At 44.3% G+C, this 16,266-nt stretch overlaps 1 protein-coding gene across 1 annotated transcript in view; it reads right to left on the bottom strand.

Moving 5' to 3' along the window:
* Positions 1 to 576: 576 nt before the first annotated feature.
* RTN4R (reticulon 4 receptor) overlaps positions 577 to 16,266 on the bottom strand; it is a 72,883-nt gene continuing 57,193 nt past the window's right edge. The window contains exon 2 of the mRNA XM_088532285.1: positions 577 to 2,611. Coding sequence (XP_088388411.1) covers positions 1,182 to 2,611 — 1,430 coding nt within the window. The 3' untranslated portion in view covers positions 577 to 1,181. The remainder of the gene's footprint in view (positions 2,612 to 16,266) is intronic.

Below are 16,266 nucleotides of genomic sequence, written 5' to 3'. Positions count from 1 at the left end.
AAGGTCAAAGATGAGGAGTAATACTGAAGATGAAGTCCATTGCACCTGAAGCTTTGGTAGTAGAGTCAGAAGTGGACACCAGCTCTCCAGCACAGCCAGGGTAACCATGAGCTGCATATCTGGAAGATATTTCCTATTTCATAAAGTGCTCCTCCACTCTGGAAGCACCGTCTGGTTCATTAATCAAAGAAAAGAGTCAATTTATCTGTGCATATCAGAAAAAAACTGCTCTGTCTGACTTTTTCATATTGTTTCCTAATGCTCCTCTACCTGAGGTCTGGACTACTCAGCTCAAAGGGGCTTGGGTAATATTTCCTGCTATTCTGAGCATCTTAAAATATGAATGATGTTGGTGAAGTGTGTGAGTGTGTGGGACATTTTGGAAGGGGAGCAGCAGCATTAGCACAGCACGTTTCGTGCAAGGAAATCCTTTGTTGGCACCAATTACACATTGCATAACAGTGAGGAATATGTTAAATGCTTGACCTGCCTTGAATAAGGGTATACTGAACACCCTTTTCATTTTCTAGCTTTTTAGCTGGTGAGTGTGCTTCACCCCTTGTAGATGACAACCACTTAGGAAAAAAGAAATCTTTATTTTATATTTTTTGTATACTTGTACACAAGTAAAATAAAATGCATATCTATATATACTGCAATCTTGTGAAGGAGAAGGTAGCATTCTTTAACAAATGCTTCCCGTAAACATGATGTCATGGAATGAATACAGAAAAACTGCAATATTCATAAACATAGGATTAAAACAGCATCAAATTCATTACCTCTGCAAATGGGAACCTGCAATATCATTCAGTGTCATATCAAGTTACAAACAGATTTTAGACATTCTTTTTTGGAACATTTCTTACAATTTTTTTTCCTGTAAGTAAATCACATGTTACCATCTGCTGTAGCAAAAGCTACTTTGTGGACAAGTGCAGTTCCAAAGACCAAAGGTATAATTCACAGGTTTCAGGACAAATAAGTTATGTACATCCTGGTGTTTGTCTTTTTTTGTTTTTTTTTTGTTTGTTTTTTATTTTTTTATAAAGGCATCCAGTTAACTTTTGTGTAACAAAGCTTTCTCAGGGTGGATGGTAGTTTGCTTTCATTTGCAACATTTATGGAGGTCAGCAAAAGTCTAGTATTAAAGTGTCATCAACCCAGGAAAAGAGTTTGTTTTAGCAGAATAACAGTAAGCTCCACACCAAGGAGGGGATCAAAAGGCTTAGGCTGAGCTGTAACGTGGAGCTATTTCCTTGCTGAGTGAGGCGGCACTGGGCTTTTGATCTGTTCTTTTTAGAGCAGCCCTGCCTCTTTTTGGTCGGGACTGTGGAAGGTTCAATAGGCTCTAGAAATTCTGGTTTCAACTTGGTCAATGGAGGTTCTACAATGCTGGGGAAAGTCCCAAAAGGGGAATCATTTATCTGCTTGTTGCTGCCGTTTTTAGATGGGTCCGTCTCAACGTACTTGGTTTTGGACATGTTCTCCTTATCCTTGAGGGGATTGTTGGAGGATGGCCGGCTGCTATGGGAAGAAGGACCTGCCTTGCCTTTAGCTTCATAAATAAAAGATTTATCCGTTTCTGGCTGGCAGCACTTGGAGGAGATGTCATGGGAACTGAGAGGGGGGTTCCCGGTTGGCAGTTTACTGGACCTGGTCTTAGTGCTAAAAACACTTGTTCGTATCTGGTTGAAGGAATCAATGCATCCTTCCAAGTCTGTGCTCTGCAGCCTTTTGAGGTCTCTCCCTGCCAAGTGCGGGGGAAGGTGGCACTCTAGTTCTGAAGACGATCCTTTAAACTGTTTAAACCAATTCCATAGGGATCGAGCCTGGCAGTCACAGATCCACTGGTTACCATTCAAACGTAGATACTGGAGGGACACAAGGGGAGCCATGGTTTCGCCCGTGAGCACGGTCAGGTTGTTGTTAAACAGGTACAAGGTCATCACTTTCCCAAGGTCGTGGAAAGACCGGCGGTGGACCAGGCTCACTCTGTTCTGGTGCAGAAGCAGTCGGTCGAGGTTGACTAGCCCACGAAAAACATTCTCTGACAAGCTCTTAATTTTGTTACCATGCAAAAACAGGTAGGTCAGGTTTGCAAGATCCACAAAGGTGTCATCCAGCAGATTCTGTAGATTATTATCCTGAAGGTAGAGATATTGCAAGGAGAATAACCCTCGAAAAAGGCCTGTGGACAGCTCTAGGAGACCACAGCGATCCAGATGTAAGGTGTGGAGGTGAATAAGACCCCGGAAAGTGATTGGGTTGATAAATTTCAGGTTCGTGTTGTCACTGAGATCTAACTCCTCTAGTTTGTTGAGCCCATAAAAGGCTCCAGGTTCAATGTGGCTGATGTTGTTGGAGTGGATCCAAAGGATGGTCATATTGCGACAGGAGGTGAAACTGGTGGACCTCACAAGGGTTATTTTGTTGTTGTGCAAGAAGATGCGCTGGCTCTGGATAGGGATCTCAGTGGGGATTGCTGTCAGTCCTTGTTGCTGACAACTTATTGTAATCTTCGGCTCACTGTAGCATACACACGCCCCAGGGCAAGACTCCACTTCTGACTGGATGTTCAAGCAAAGAACCAAAATCAGCAGTTTGCTTCCTAAAGAACAACAAAAATAGTATGCAAATTAGCCAGAATCGTGGGAGAGTACTTTTCTCTGCAACTAATAGATGAGCCTGAGATTCACCCCTGTAAGTACATTGCCATTAACCACAAAAAAACATTCCAGGGGAATCAAACAATTAAAATGCAGAATTAAAAACATTCTACCACACTAACACACTTTCATTGTGAGCAAGTCTGAGCCTTTCATATTCAGAAGGTCTCTGACTTCAATCACAAATGAAAATGAGCACCATGTATTTGAATTGTGGCTCCTAGATATGCATCCAACAAGCCCTATCCCAAAGGGCTTACCTCTAAGACAATGTGGTGCCTCTTTGGGGGCTGTTTGTCTCTGTCTCATGACCACAGGGTCATTTGGCACAATTCAGCATCTATCTGACCAGGGCTGAGGCCTACGACAGCAGGAAGCTTGGATTGCGCTAGGCAACACTACAGCATGCCAGGAATATCACCAGTTCCTTGCTTTCAAGATCATCAAACAACTGTCCAAAGAAAGCAGGTGTTCCCAGTCCATGTTCAACTGTAAGATGGACACATGCCCATTGTGACCTTCCATGGGCAAATTCCTCATTGATTTAGTCTTTCTGCAAGAAATAACTGCAAGGGATTCTCCAAATACCTTGCAGGCCAGGCCTGCTTATAGGCCTCAGAGCTGAGAGTATTGTTTCCTTCTCCTTTACCCTTATTCCTACCTTTTACCACACATTCTTGTTTTCCTTCCTTTCACTCCCTCCACCCTCAGAGTTTTGTGCAATCACTGAGGAAGAGGAGGAAACAGCTTGTGTATCCCAGAGGGAAGCGCTGTCAATAGAAGAAATCCTGGGCAAAGCTGGAGTCAGGGATTCCTCGAGATTTGCCAGGTGGAAGTAGTTTCCCTGTGTGCCTAGAGTGCAGGCAGCACACTGGTGAGAATCAGGGCCCTGAGTGGAACAATTTTCCACATAAGTAACCACTCAATTCTCCAGGAACCCAGCTACATGAAAACGCACAAAAGATGCCAAGGAACCTCAAATCACAATGAAGCACAATGGAACATCAGGATTCACTGCATCAGGCCTTCTGGATGTGCTTGGGAAAGGCAAATATAGGAATAGAGGGGCAGATTATGCACCCAACATCATCTTCTGACAGGAGACTTGGGAAAGAGGGTAAGTGTGCAGCTCATCACAGCACCTGTGTGGGGGACGAGTTCCTCCCAATCACAGGGGAATCCCGGCTGAGGGACACACAGCTTTCCATGATTGTTGCTCCGGGTTGTTTTTGTCTTCCTTGAAAGACTGAAAATCTTGTTTAAGGATTTTAATGCCTCATTACATCCTAATGTGAAGCAGCACAGTTCAAAAAGTCAGGCACAAAGAGATAACGACACAGGGCTGGACAAACTGGGGGAACAGAGAGGCTCCTGTCACTTCTTGCCAATGTGTGCATGATGCAGGAGCAAGAGGACGCGTTTTGTGAAGCTGAATTCCAGAGATAGCGGCAGCACCTCACAAAAAAGCCTGAAAGATGATAGCATAGCTAATGAAATCACATCTCCTCTGAGTCTAAGCAGCAACTTCAAACTCCAACAAGGGAGTAAATCATATGGAAATTTCCGCAAACTGTTTACTGAAGCAATAACAAAGGTATCAGAGAAGCCAAGATGGGAAAGCCGCTTTTCTGTAATAAAAGACTGGGATTCTAGGCCCGAGTTCATTCTAGTCGAAGTAATTCACTATGTGAAGCTAATAAATCTGTGGTGATCCAACAGTCCAATGCAGACAAGAGACTTCTATACATCAGAGTACACATGGGAGAAAAAATAACGGCTCAGCATGCAGAGATAATTTGAGCCTGATATTATTAGCTGCTGTGCGTCCCTAGAAGGCCGTGTGTGGAGCGCAGTGTTATGACACATTCTGGCTGGCTTGTCATGTTTCAACATATCACGTACCATTGTATGGAGCAGAGTAACACAAGACAACTGAAATTCCCTGCTGGGGACATGTCACACCAAGAGGAGCCTCTTGGGAAATTAAAGCAATGCTGGCATCTCTCTGACCAGCATGATTCTTTTCCAGCTAATAATGAAAACCTGTAGAAAAGGAAATATGTCTTTCTGGAGACTATTTCTCCAATTTCATAATTCAGATAATCATGAGCCAGAATAGCACTGTAGTGATGGGTTTCATACTGCTGCGCAACACCATCCACTCCAGTAAAACAGCACCCAGGCTGCAGACACTGCTGCCGACTCCAGGGCTCTTCCTAGCTATTCCTAGCTTCCTCGCTATTGCCGCAGGGGCTACCACCTACTCATTGAAATCCAGCCTGAACCCAGATGCATCCCATATGCCTTATAAATACGTGAGACATTCACAGTGCAATGAATACAAAGACCCATCCCTATGGGACAGGAATCACAATGTCAGCACTCCTGCTCCAGCTCCAGCCAGGGGAGGCATAATAAATATACTATACAGAGGAAGAAAGAGAGAACATAAAGCAAGCAGAGGAGAACAAGCCATTCATATGAATACAACCCATTAAATACAACCACCTCATGATAATCGTACATCTCTTCTTCTGCAAACTCTGGATCACTTGATTTGTCATGTCCAGAATGTTCACTGCCCCCTCTTTCCTATGGACAGGCAGGCAGCAAGATCCCGCCTCAATCTCTGGATTTTTGCAGACCCAGAGGCATGCCACAGCTTCTTCCAGCACACAGGGGCAGAAGGGAAGCAGTAGATAATGTTTGACTCTGAACCATGCCTTATCTTCTCCTGTAGCTGCTGCCTCCGCAGCTTTCAGGAGCTCTGAATCAGTGGTGCTGATAGCCAGCAGCACAGGGAAAATAATTACAGGCAGGGCTACTAGTCTGTGTGCCTTAATTAGGGACCTGGTATTCATACACTGCTCAGATTAGCTCCTTCCACCAGAGACAGTTACTGTCAATCATTTTCAGACTTTTTCCTGATTTGCTTCCTCCTGGTGCACCTCATCCATGTCCTGACTGAGACAGAGCAGAACTCAGCATCATCAGAGTCATTCACCAGAGAGTCCCCAGCCAAAGCAGGGTCTGAAGCGGCTTCAAGAATAGGCACATTCCACAGACAGTCTTGGGAGTTCAAGGTCATGCCATGACCCCCTTTGCCCTGCGCTGGGACTGGGGAAGAGCAAAAGAGAGACCAGAGGGACTGAGACCTGACTGTCCCTTGTTCCTACATAGACCTGCTCCATCACTGACATTCAGGTCTCAACCAGTGACTGGGTCCCAGATCGCCAAAACCTCCAAGCGGTCTGTGGCTTCCAGGCCTTGTAGCAGGATATGTCTATCTGTCCAGTTTAAGGCAAATAAAACCTTACTCCGTCTGAACAGTTCTCAAGTGCCCATTTTAGCACAATGAGGAGCACAAGGCAGGGAGCCCTGTGACAGGAAGGTTGCTAAGCCCAACATTAGGTCATGTTAATGCAGGTGTACACATTTAGGGTGGTGTAGAGCACAGCAAAGGTTGTCCATGTCTGCCTGCAATATAGCTGCAAAGTTACAGGTGCCATCTTATTCTAGGTGAAACAAGTCCTGGAAGATCGAGCCAGGCTCCCTGCAACACTGCTCCACGTCCCACAGTGCTGGAGTGCATGGCACAGAAACAGGCCCCTACCGCGGGCGAGATGTCAGAACACAGAGCACAAACCCAAGCCCCTTTGTGCTAAACCAAGTACCATAGCCTGGTGTGCAGCATCATTACTCTGACCGAAGTGCTCTGAGGTAGAATTGGAGCCATAACACAGACCAGGGAGCCAGAGCACTCAGCTGGACACTACATTGCAGAGAACCAGGCAAAGTCCCTCAGCCTGGCATCCTAATATCAGACCAGGCCCTCCATCCACCTCTAGCCTCCCAGGTACCTCCTCTGGTTCCTCTACCTTTTTGATAACCTCCACCTTTCCTGTGTCACAGCTGATATGAAGGCAGCACTCAGGCAATCCCTAGGCTGGACCAAATCTTGTCAGTGTGCAGAGCCTCTAGATCCCCTCCCAGGATCCTGCAGTTTTTTTCTCTTGGCAAAAAGAGGAGGGGAAAGATGAGGCACTTCAGATGGCAGCCCGGTGAAGACTACACAAATGCACAACTTGCCAGGAAGAGTGTGAATGGGATCCTGCTAGTCTGGAGAGGGTCCAAGTATTACGGATATTGAGGGGTCCCAGAGAGTGATATCCTTCTGTAGAAAGGTCTCCAGACAGGCAGATCCCTGGCTGAGGGCACATGAAAGCAGGTATCCAGACAACCCAAGTAAAAACAGTGCTGATATACCCTCAGCCAGTCTGGCTCAAGCAAACACAGAGGATCATTCTTCTGGAGCTCTAGATTCAGCTCTGTCTGTGGGCTCTTTCTCTTTCAGCAGAAAAACACCTCACCTTGAGGTCACAGGTAAAAGAGGGAGTCACTGCTGTCATGAGCATGAGGGAAGTCAGGACCATTCCCAGTAGAAGGTGCCAAGCCCAGCCACACCAGTGGGAGACCCCTTTCCTCAGGCAGCAGGTCACGGTGGAAGCAGTGTGTTCACACAGCCCCTGCCAAGGGACTGATGCTGCCTTCTCCACCACCAGCTGGACTGTCCTGCCTGGAGGATTCAGTTCCATTGCCCACCCCTGACAAAAGGTTTTGACATCTTGTCCCTTAGAGAAGCCATTCCTATCACTTCCAGGATGTGACTAAAACTTCACTGGATAGTTCTATCCAAAAGCAAAAAAAAAAAAAAAGAAAATCCAGGACCTCCAAGATTTTGGCTTTGAGTTTAGTATTTGCTCCTCCAGAGCTTTTTCAAAAGCCAGAAACCTCCTTCAGTCAAACTGCTGCACTTCCCCTTTGCCATCTCAGAAGTGTTATGACTCATGGAACTGGGAAGCAATTAAAGTGGGGCCATTATCTGTCTTTCCACTAGTCCCCTGTGCGATTGCGTTGTCAAACATGGCAATTAGAAAGAAAAGGCTCCAGGGGCCTCTAATAGATGCTTTGCAAACTTTTTAAGAGGCCAAAGCAAAATGCAATTTTCTGCAGTATGCAGAGCTGTGGCCTTTCTCTGCTACTCTGTACTTGTCTCTATTGATTTGGAGATATTATAATGCGGCTTTCCTACAGTGGAGGGTCAATAATCATTTGAATTCTCTCCTGGCTGGACATAAAGGGAGTACTTTACAATACAAAGCCTTTTGCTGATGCACACGGCATTTTGCTTTTGTTTGTAGTATAGAGACACTATAGCTGCTTAATCCCCCATCCTGAATGGATATTGTTTGAAATTCACTGCATGTCTTTGAAAGACATTCTGCAAAGTAGGTCCAGTGTCTCCTGCTTTGTCCTGTTGGCAAAGACGGGCCTGGGTGTGTGCATGAAGGGTTGTATGCGTGTCCTGAAATGGGTGCAGCACTCTTGAGAATTTGGAATCGAGGGTTAAGTGAGATGATTAAGGAAAAATGGTCTGCACTAGTCTCACCAAAGCTGGAGTTTTGCTCAATTCAGCTGCCTCCTCTCTCTTCCGCAGAGAAGAAAGCTCTGGTGGTCTTTCTCTCTGTGCATCTGAAGTGACCTTAGGGGGGAGAAGATACTGCCACCACACAGCACTTGGGAGAAGCGGTCGTTGATACAGTCCCCTGGAACAGTGGATCCGGTGTGTGTTGCGAACAGTGCAGGCAACTAGTCAGTGTGACCACTGGAGTGACCGGGCTGCTGCAGGGACATTGAATTCTTCCCTTTGCTGCTTGGGTCAACTCAATCTCAGGAGACTGTTGCTGGAGCTCAGACTATCAGGTCACACCAAGACATCCATTTCTTGATCGCTGCCCCAAAATAAGCAGGTAATTCTCTTTCGGATTCCCCTGAGGGTCTCAGATGCCAACAAGGGTACTAGGAGATTGGCACAGCTCTTTCAGGAGAGCCTATGCTGTTCCAGAGCAGTCTCTGGAGCCTGGTGTGATATAAATGGCAAGAGACAGCACTGTTTCAGCACCTGAATACCAGTCCCTGGTCTCATATGCTCTGCGTTTGCACTCAGATCCATTAACCTTTGGGAATGTGGTTCACTTCATTCCCTTTGCCAGCACAGCCTCACTTCTGCTGTCTGGTATATCCATCCTCTATTCTGAATGAGACATGGTTTCAGCAGAAAAAAATCTAATATGCAACCAGTAATGAAAGGTCATTTCTGTAATGCATTCAGGCAGCGGATGGAGGCAGTGGATGTGCCATTTCCTAACTTCTGAGTGCTCATCTTTTCCACCTAAGTAATACTGCCTTAATGTGATTTTAGGATTTAACATTGCGGGAATATTTTTAAGGGGGAAAAAAACAGGTAAAAGCAAAGCTATATCACACACAATATTTAGAACTCTTCTTTATAAATTTTCAGAGGGGGTTCAACACCGATTCTTCAGTGCTGCTTAGGGCTGAACTATAGGATTTGTTGAGAGAGTTGAGTGCAACAGAAGCCTTAGCCAGGACTGCTCCATCCGTTCGTGGGCCTGTGCCAAAGCAGCACCCAAACCATGCTGTCGGTGGCTCTCTGGCATGTCCAACATTTTGTCAACATTGTCGATTGAACAAAAAATATTTGGGATGGGTTATTCTTTTGGTGCTTTGCCAGCATTTTCCCCAGCAGCACCAGAGAGAGAAAGGAAACGGTGATATTTAATAGTATATATTTCAACCAAACTGAATATCAAATTTGAGAGGGAGGAGGGGAGTTTCTCTCTAGCCAGAGGGTTTTCCTCTTCCTGAATTTCAAAGGCTTGCTGCAAGCCATGGAGGTGTGAAAGATTCTTAAAGAAAAGGTCACAAGAATCTTTCATAGGAGAAAATATCAAGGGATTTAAATGCAGGAATCATTAGCTCCCCTTATAATAATAACACTGATATCAATATAGTCTAGTATTTCCCTGTGAAGTCAGGAAATGAGAAAGAGAAACCCCATTCATTGCAATACAAGAACCTAAGAACTGAGCCAGAAAACAGCCAGTTTGGGTTGGTCTGCCTCAGTGGTGAGGAGCAGATGTTTGTGAAAGGGGAACACTAAATGGAGCAAATAGTGTGAATATTCCCTTGGCATGTTCTCCACGACCAAAGCAAAGCCCAGGGACTGCCTGAGACAGAATTCACATCATGTTAGGATATATTATTGATGGACCTAATGTCCACTGATTTGTCTAATTTCTTGTGGATCCTCTCCAACTCATATCCCTAAAGAAGCTCCACAGTTGAGGTATGATGCAACAGTGCTTCACACTCTGCTTCTTGAGTATTTCCCTGGGTCCTCACATTTGCACTGTCATGAGAAGCAATAAATAAGCATTTATTTTTCACATTTCTTTAATTGACTATGCAGCCTTCTTTCCACTCCTTCAAGTTTTATCCAAATCCTAGGCCACTGTATGAAGATCATTCCGGTGATTTTTGTCCCATTTCTGTGCGTCTTTTCTAGGTCCTTCCCACCTTTGGGGTAGGAGGATGAACTGAGAATGTAGCTGCAGCACGGACCTATGCACAGGTTTAGATGTGCTGCTGTGTTCCTTACTTGTTGTAGCATCCTATCCACCATTTAAAATATCATTCAACATCAAGAGGAGCTTTGCAGAGAATCCTCCACAATGTCCCCAAGATCACTTTGCTAAGTGGTAATAGCTCATTTAGAGCCCATCACTGGGTTTGTTTAGGTAAGGGCCTGGGCTGTTTGCCAGCACACATTACTTTGTATTTATAAATGCTGAACTGCATCTGCCATGTAGTCTGTGGTTATGAATTTTACCATGAAACCCTTTTGCTGCAGCAAATCATGTCCCCAAATATACACTTTCCTTCAAATAAAATTATTATCGTATTTCACAGTTGTGCCCAAATCTTAAAATGTAGCTTCATTTTAACCAGTGTCATCTTTGTGAGTAAGCAAGCAACTTGCAGGAGTAGTTCACAAAAATAAGAATCCGGTAAATCCTATGTATCAATTCAGGTTAAAGATGTTCATCAAATAGTTTACATAAAAAGAGGGATAAACTTTGCCGAAATATTCAATATGATGATACTCTCATGCATTTAAAATCTGTTCTCCCAAGGATATCCTAGGCCATACTTTGCAGAGTATCCATCCATCACCGTGCTCCGGCACCTCAACCGATGGGACAAATCTCTGCTGTTCTATCAGAAAGGGCAGAATTTACAGCTGTTCTTGTGAGGGATGTAATAAAACTGTATGTTTTCTTTTTGTCCTGCTTCCATCTATGCTTTTCCCTTCACTGCATGAAGAGGACCATCCATGAGATTGCTGCTGTCTATTCTTCACGCTTCTGTTAAACTGGACAACCAAGTGAGAAAACATAACTTGTGAATCACAACTAGTTCCTACAGAGGACAGTATTATCATGTTTGTGAAAAAGTCAGAGACAAACAAGTGTCCAAAGGAAGTAAACCCTCGTTCCTGAGGTGACTCAGATTATCATGGAGCACGAGGTATCTCAGAAATGCCTCAAAATATTATTACTAAGAAACAGCTTCCTGCATATCCAAACCTGGCACTGATGGAAGCAGCGTGCGAGTGACTCACAAGGCAGGAGGGGTAAAGCTCCAGATGGCATTTACACCTGCTCTCCCCCAGCCATCTGGGACTGCACCCCACCTGGCAGCTGTGAATCCCACCCCCACATCTCCAGCACTGGAAGTGCCCCCATTGCACCAAGCAGTATTTTTCTCAGTTTTCTTCTAAAATAACACTTATCTCAGCTTTTGCTGCAGAACCAGCATCTGCAGATAATGTGCAAAGATGGAAAGAAGTCTAGGAAATAGATTAGATGGAAAAGTTGCTCCAGAGAAACTTTACCTTTATCTCATTTGGGTTGTCTGCATGGACCACCCCAGCATCTGAAGGAACAGCTCAGGAATGAAGGGCTCAAGAGTCAGGACAGGAAAAGAGAGAGTGTTTTAACTTCAGCTTTAGACACAGCCACTTTTACAAAGAATACCTAGAAATGAAAGCAAAAGAGTGGAAAGTTCTGGATCACTGAAGTTTATATTTCTCTACCCTACTTACAACTACCCCTAGCATCTGCACCATATGCTTCTGCTTCAAACACTTCAAGACTCACATGCAAACTGAAGAGGACACTAGACCTGTTACTCCTGCAAGAAAACCTTCTAGAAACTCCTTCCTCTGAAGACAGAAATGTTTTTATAGCCCAGCTATGTTCATAGCCAACATATTCTATTTAGTCTTGTGACAACACTCTTCTTTAACAAAAATGGTCTTTTTCCCTTACTTGTGTATAGCGTTTCTCGGCCAACTTTTGCTTTCCAAACGACACTGTTTCTCCTTGTCTTCAGTATCATTTTCTTGAGCGTTTTCTTCTCTCAATGCACTCCCTTCTGAGCCCAGCTCACCAGGACTCGCTGCACTCCCTACAAGTCATCACGCTGGATTGCAGAGGGCCAGAGCCAAGCAGTGTAAGACGAGCTCCCAACCTGTGCAGTGAGATGTCTCAGAGCATCTCCCTGCTTACACAGGTGCACACAGGGGACATTGCTCAACCCCTCCATCAATGCCAGAGGACGTAAGTCCAGACTAGCCCTGCTTCTCCCCGCTCAGCCTCCTTTTCCCATTTTCTTTTGGCAGCCTTCCCCACAGCTCTCACTACCTTCCTGGCATGCATTCAAGGCCTACGGTACATTCGCATGGTTCTTTCATTCCCAAGTAAAAGCCAGGACTGATTTTTAATAAGGGTGTAAATTCAGCTCCCGCTGTCTTTATCAGGTGTCGGCTTTGTCTCCTTTGCAGCTTCAGCATTAGACATGCTTGCCTGCCCTTCTGCAGCTCTCTCATTCACTCCACCCAGATAAGAGACACGGCGCTCGCAACTCTATAAACATACTTCTCTGAGATGTGCAGGTTCTGTGAAGGCAAACTAAACAAGAATACAATAGGATGCTAATGATACAGCTTCCTATTTGCATGGAAATCAGAAAACTAGCACTGGGGAAAGAAACCCAGCCCCTGGGCTAGGCAAGCCTGGAGCATCAGCGAGGGCAGCAATTTCTGCTCCCAGCCCCAAATGCCTGGTTGAGCAGCACCACATCTCTTTGAATAGGCACCCACTTGGGGTTTGAATATCCCATAATATATCATTAGGAATTTACACTAGGTTTCCATCCTGAAAGCCTTAAATTGAACTTCCACACATTGGGTCTCACTACAGATATACTAGGTCATACTTTTTAATCAAGATTGGTAAAAACTTCCCATTTAGACTTCAGATTCCCGTCTTTATCTGGATAGCACGTTCATCCATTTTGCAACTACATCGCACTAAATGTTCATAATCACCTGTTATCCAATATGTCCCTTAAATCAATTTTAGAGTCGCAGCCCTCAGGCATGCAGTCTCCCAGCCTGACAGAGCGGCCTACATTTCATGCTTGGAGATGGATGACCTAGCATGTAGCTGTATTAAAATTCATGTTGTTTCGTTGTTGCCAGTCTACCAAGCAATTGCAATTGCTCTGAATTAGAGATTTGCCTTCATCATTATTTATTGTGACAAAATTTGAGTCAGCTGCAAACTTTCCAGGCATCCAGTTTACAGGTATTTTCCACATCACTTTGGAAAATAATATAATACACAGGGGCAAAAGCTGAGGCCTGCAAAGATACCACTGACCTGTTCAGTCAGTGATGATCCCCCCACAAGAATCACATTTTGAGAGCTTTCAGAGGTCTCTTTCTTAGTTCATTTAATATGTGTTCATTGATTCAACAAAGATTGTATTTTGGGGCAAGTAAATCAAATATCTGATAGAAGTCTAAATATGTTATGAAAAAAACAGATACATGAACAGAGACTGTTTTTTTGCCCACACTCATACACCAAGACTATAGTCAATGTCTGGGGATCGATGGTATTTTTTAATAGGATTAATAAATAGCAACAGCAATGTCTTTAAAAACAATACTAAAAAACCTGAGAACCTTACTGACTCTGAGAATATTTTCTGTGAAATCTGCTGGCTGAAATTAATGGTATTTCTATGCCTCTGCTCTTTATCTGTATTAAGGTTTCCCCTTTCTTGCATTGAGCTAAGATGAAACAGCCTCTCCTTACCCAGGCTTTCCCACTTACTCCTTTCTACCAGTGCTATGGCACAGGACTTCCCCACTTCTGGGACTGCCCTGGGTGTCTGATATTCATTAGAAATTAAAATTAAGATCATGTCAGCCAATCTTGACAACAGCCACATGAACACTCCTTTGGAGGAGGCCTACCCATCCATCCATGACTGGATTACTGTCACTCTCCATAAACCATTCCTGATGGATGACGTCTTATCTCCGCTGGGCATCACTCTCCAGAGATGCTACTTCACAGCCTCTCTAGGCAAGCTGCCTTAGCACTCCCGGTAATTTCAAAGAAAATAAAAGATGTTCCTAGCACCAACTCTGAGAGACTCAACATTGTTTTGTTATTTGCTTTTTTGTTTTCTTCTAGGACCTGTCCCTCGCCACTTTTCTACATTCCTGTCAAACCAATAACCTGCCAGAGTAAAAACTCTGCCACAGCACACAAGGTAGATATTGCTGTCCCACTGCTGACCTTGCCTGAGAAAGGAAGGTTGCGAAAAAACATTTTACTTCAACCACTGAAGCATATTACTCAATTAAAAGAACCAAACTGTGAAGTTTTTTAAAGACAACCATTATATTATAGCCAGGACATGCAAAGCTCCACAGGAACACAGACTGTACACCCTGCAGTTCAGCCACTCCACACACAGAATTTTTAGTGCAGCAGGACTAAATTCCCTTTATATTAAGAGACTATTAATATTTCATGACACTAAGTAAACTTTTTTTTTTTACTTTATTTGTTTAATTCACCTCCCTCAGGACAGGGAGGGAGATGAAGGTTCAGCTGTTTTAAGGGAAATAAAAATCATGTCATCAATGGAATTAACTAAAGTGAAAAAAATGGAATTCATAAAAATATCAATACAAACTACATTTGGACTGTAAAAGATGCACATGGGAAACTCATTCCTGAAGGATAGCTCTGAAGTTAAGAGCAACAGCATCAGGCACCAAAATGCCCTTGAAAGGAAATATATACATTTACAGGCAGATTATCTCTTATCTGAGAGCCTAGAAAAAGCACATTCCAGCATATTGATTTTACTTTCTCTGGGATTTCCCTCACCTGATGCAATCCAAGGTAGGAGATAGAAGACTAAATCAGAGATGTCTCTGGTCCATGGCACTCTGGATACAGCCACAATCCTTTTGTCGTCTAGGGAGCAATTTCCTGCGGTATTTAGGGACCTAACAGGACAGATACATAACTTGTCATCCCTGCACATCTCAAGGTCCACACGCATGATATACATTATCTAAGCTCTGAGAAAGGCATAGATGTTTCCTGATGCAACTATACTTGCTGACCCCAAAGCCAGATTCGTTTGGGGCTCAGTGGGGTGTTGTTTGACAGTGCCCAATCCATCACAGAAAAAAGCTAAGAGGAACTCAGATGCGTTCACAGACCCAGTCCTATGCTTGTAATTATACAAAACAGAATGGTGGGGTTTCAACCACTGAGTTCCTGCCCTAAAACCCATGGGCTTACAGACACAGTCACAGAAACAGAGTTTGAGATTCACATTTTGTGGATCTGAAGAATAGGAAAAGCCTTCCCAGTCTCCCCTGCTCTCTTATCCCTGCCAAAATGGAGGAAATTTTTTTCTCTGGAGAAATATCTTGTGAAACTTGTGACAAGAGCAAGGACAAGAAAAGCAAACCTTGGCAGTTACAGAGGGACTATCCAGGAAAAAAAAAATGCTTAGAAAAAATGTTCTGCCCTTGACATATAAACCCTTCTGGTACTGCTGCCTCCCAGAGGCAAAACTCCACAGAAACTATCCAGCAAACCAGCTCAGCTCAGCAAACCAATTGAAGCCCTGTACAGGGAAAAATGGCTAGGGATTTCACATGGGGAAATCACAAATACTTCAGGGAAAAGCGAAGAATTTCAGATTGAACTTGTCTCCTTGCATGGTGGACAATCTCACCTTGATTAGAACGAGTCAGAAAGGCTCGTGCATTTCTACCTAATTCCTCATGAAATCCTACTTCTACCCACGATTTAGAGGCCATTTCTACTTCTCCACCTTTGGCACCTGCTTTGGTATTTGCCATTCAGTCAAATACAAGGGCTCTACCACTGCAGTAGCCTGCCTGAGAGCAGGCTGTCCTGCACACGCAGAACATTTCCCAGCACATCACGTTTACTCCCTGCCTCTCCCTGAGAAAGCAATTCCAAACGACTCCACTTGTTGGACCACTAGGTCCAACGGGGAATCTGCAAGAGAATTCTGCATGGAAAAAGCAGCAACAGATCCACCAGTCAGATGTGGAAAGCACACAGCACACATGGAAAAGACAAGGCTCACTCAGGTTTACAGTAGAAGGAATTCTGGACAAATTTTCCACTGATGACTGAAAAATCATCACCTCAAGGAGGAGTGCCTTCCAGTGTTTCAGGGACCAAGTCTGTTCTGAACCTGTTTCCAAAGGCAAGCATCCTCTTCTTGGCCAACATCACTTTTATCCTTGGTGTGTATT

Source organism: Tinamus guttatus, unplaced genomic scaffold, assembly GCF_059628265.1.
Source record: "Tinamus guttatus ecotype Peru unplaced genomic scaffold, ASM5962826v1 Tinamus_guttatus_pri_ptg000459l, whole genome shotgun sequence".
Classification (NCBI taxonomy): domain Eukaryota; kingdom Metazoa; phylum Chordata; class Aves; order Tinamiformes; family Tinamidae; genus Tinamus; species Tinamus guttatus.
This window is presented reverse-complemented; position numbering and strand designations above follow the sequence as displayed.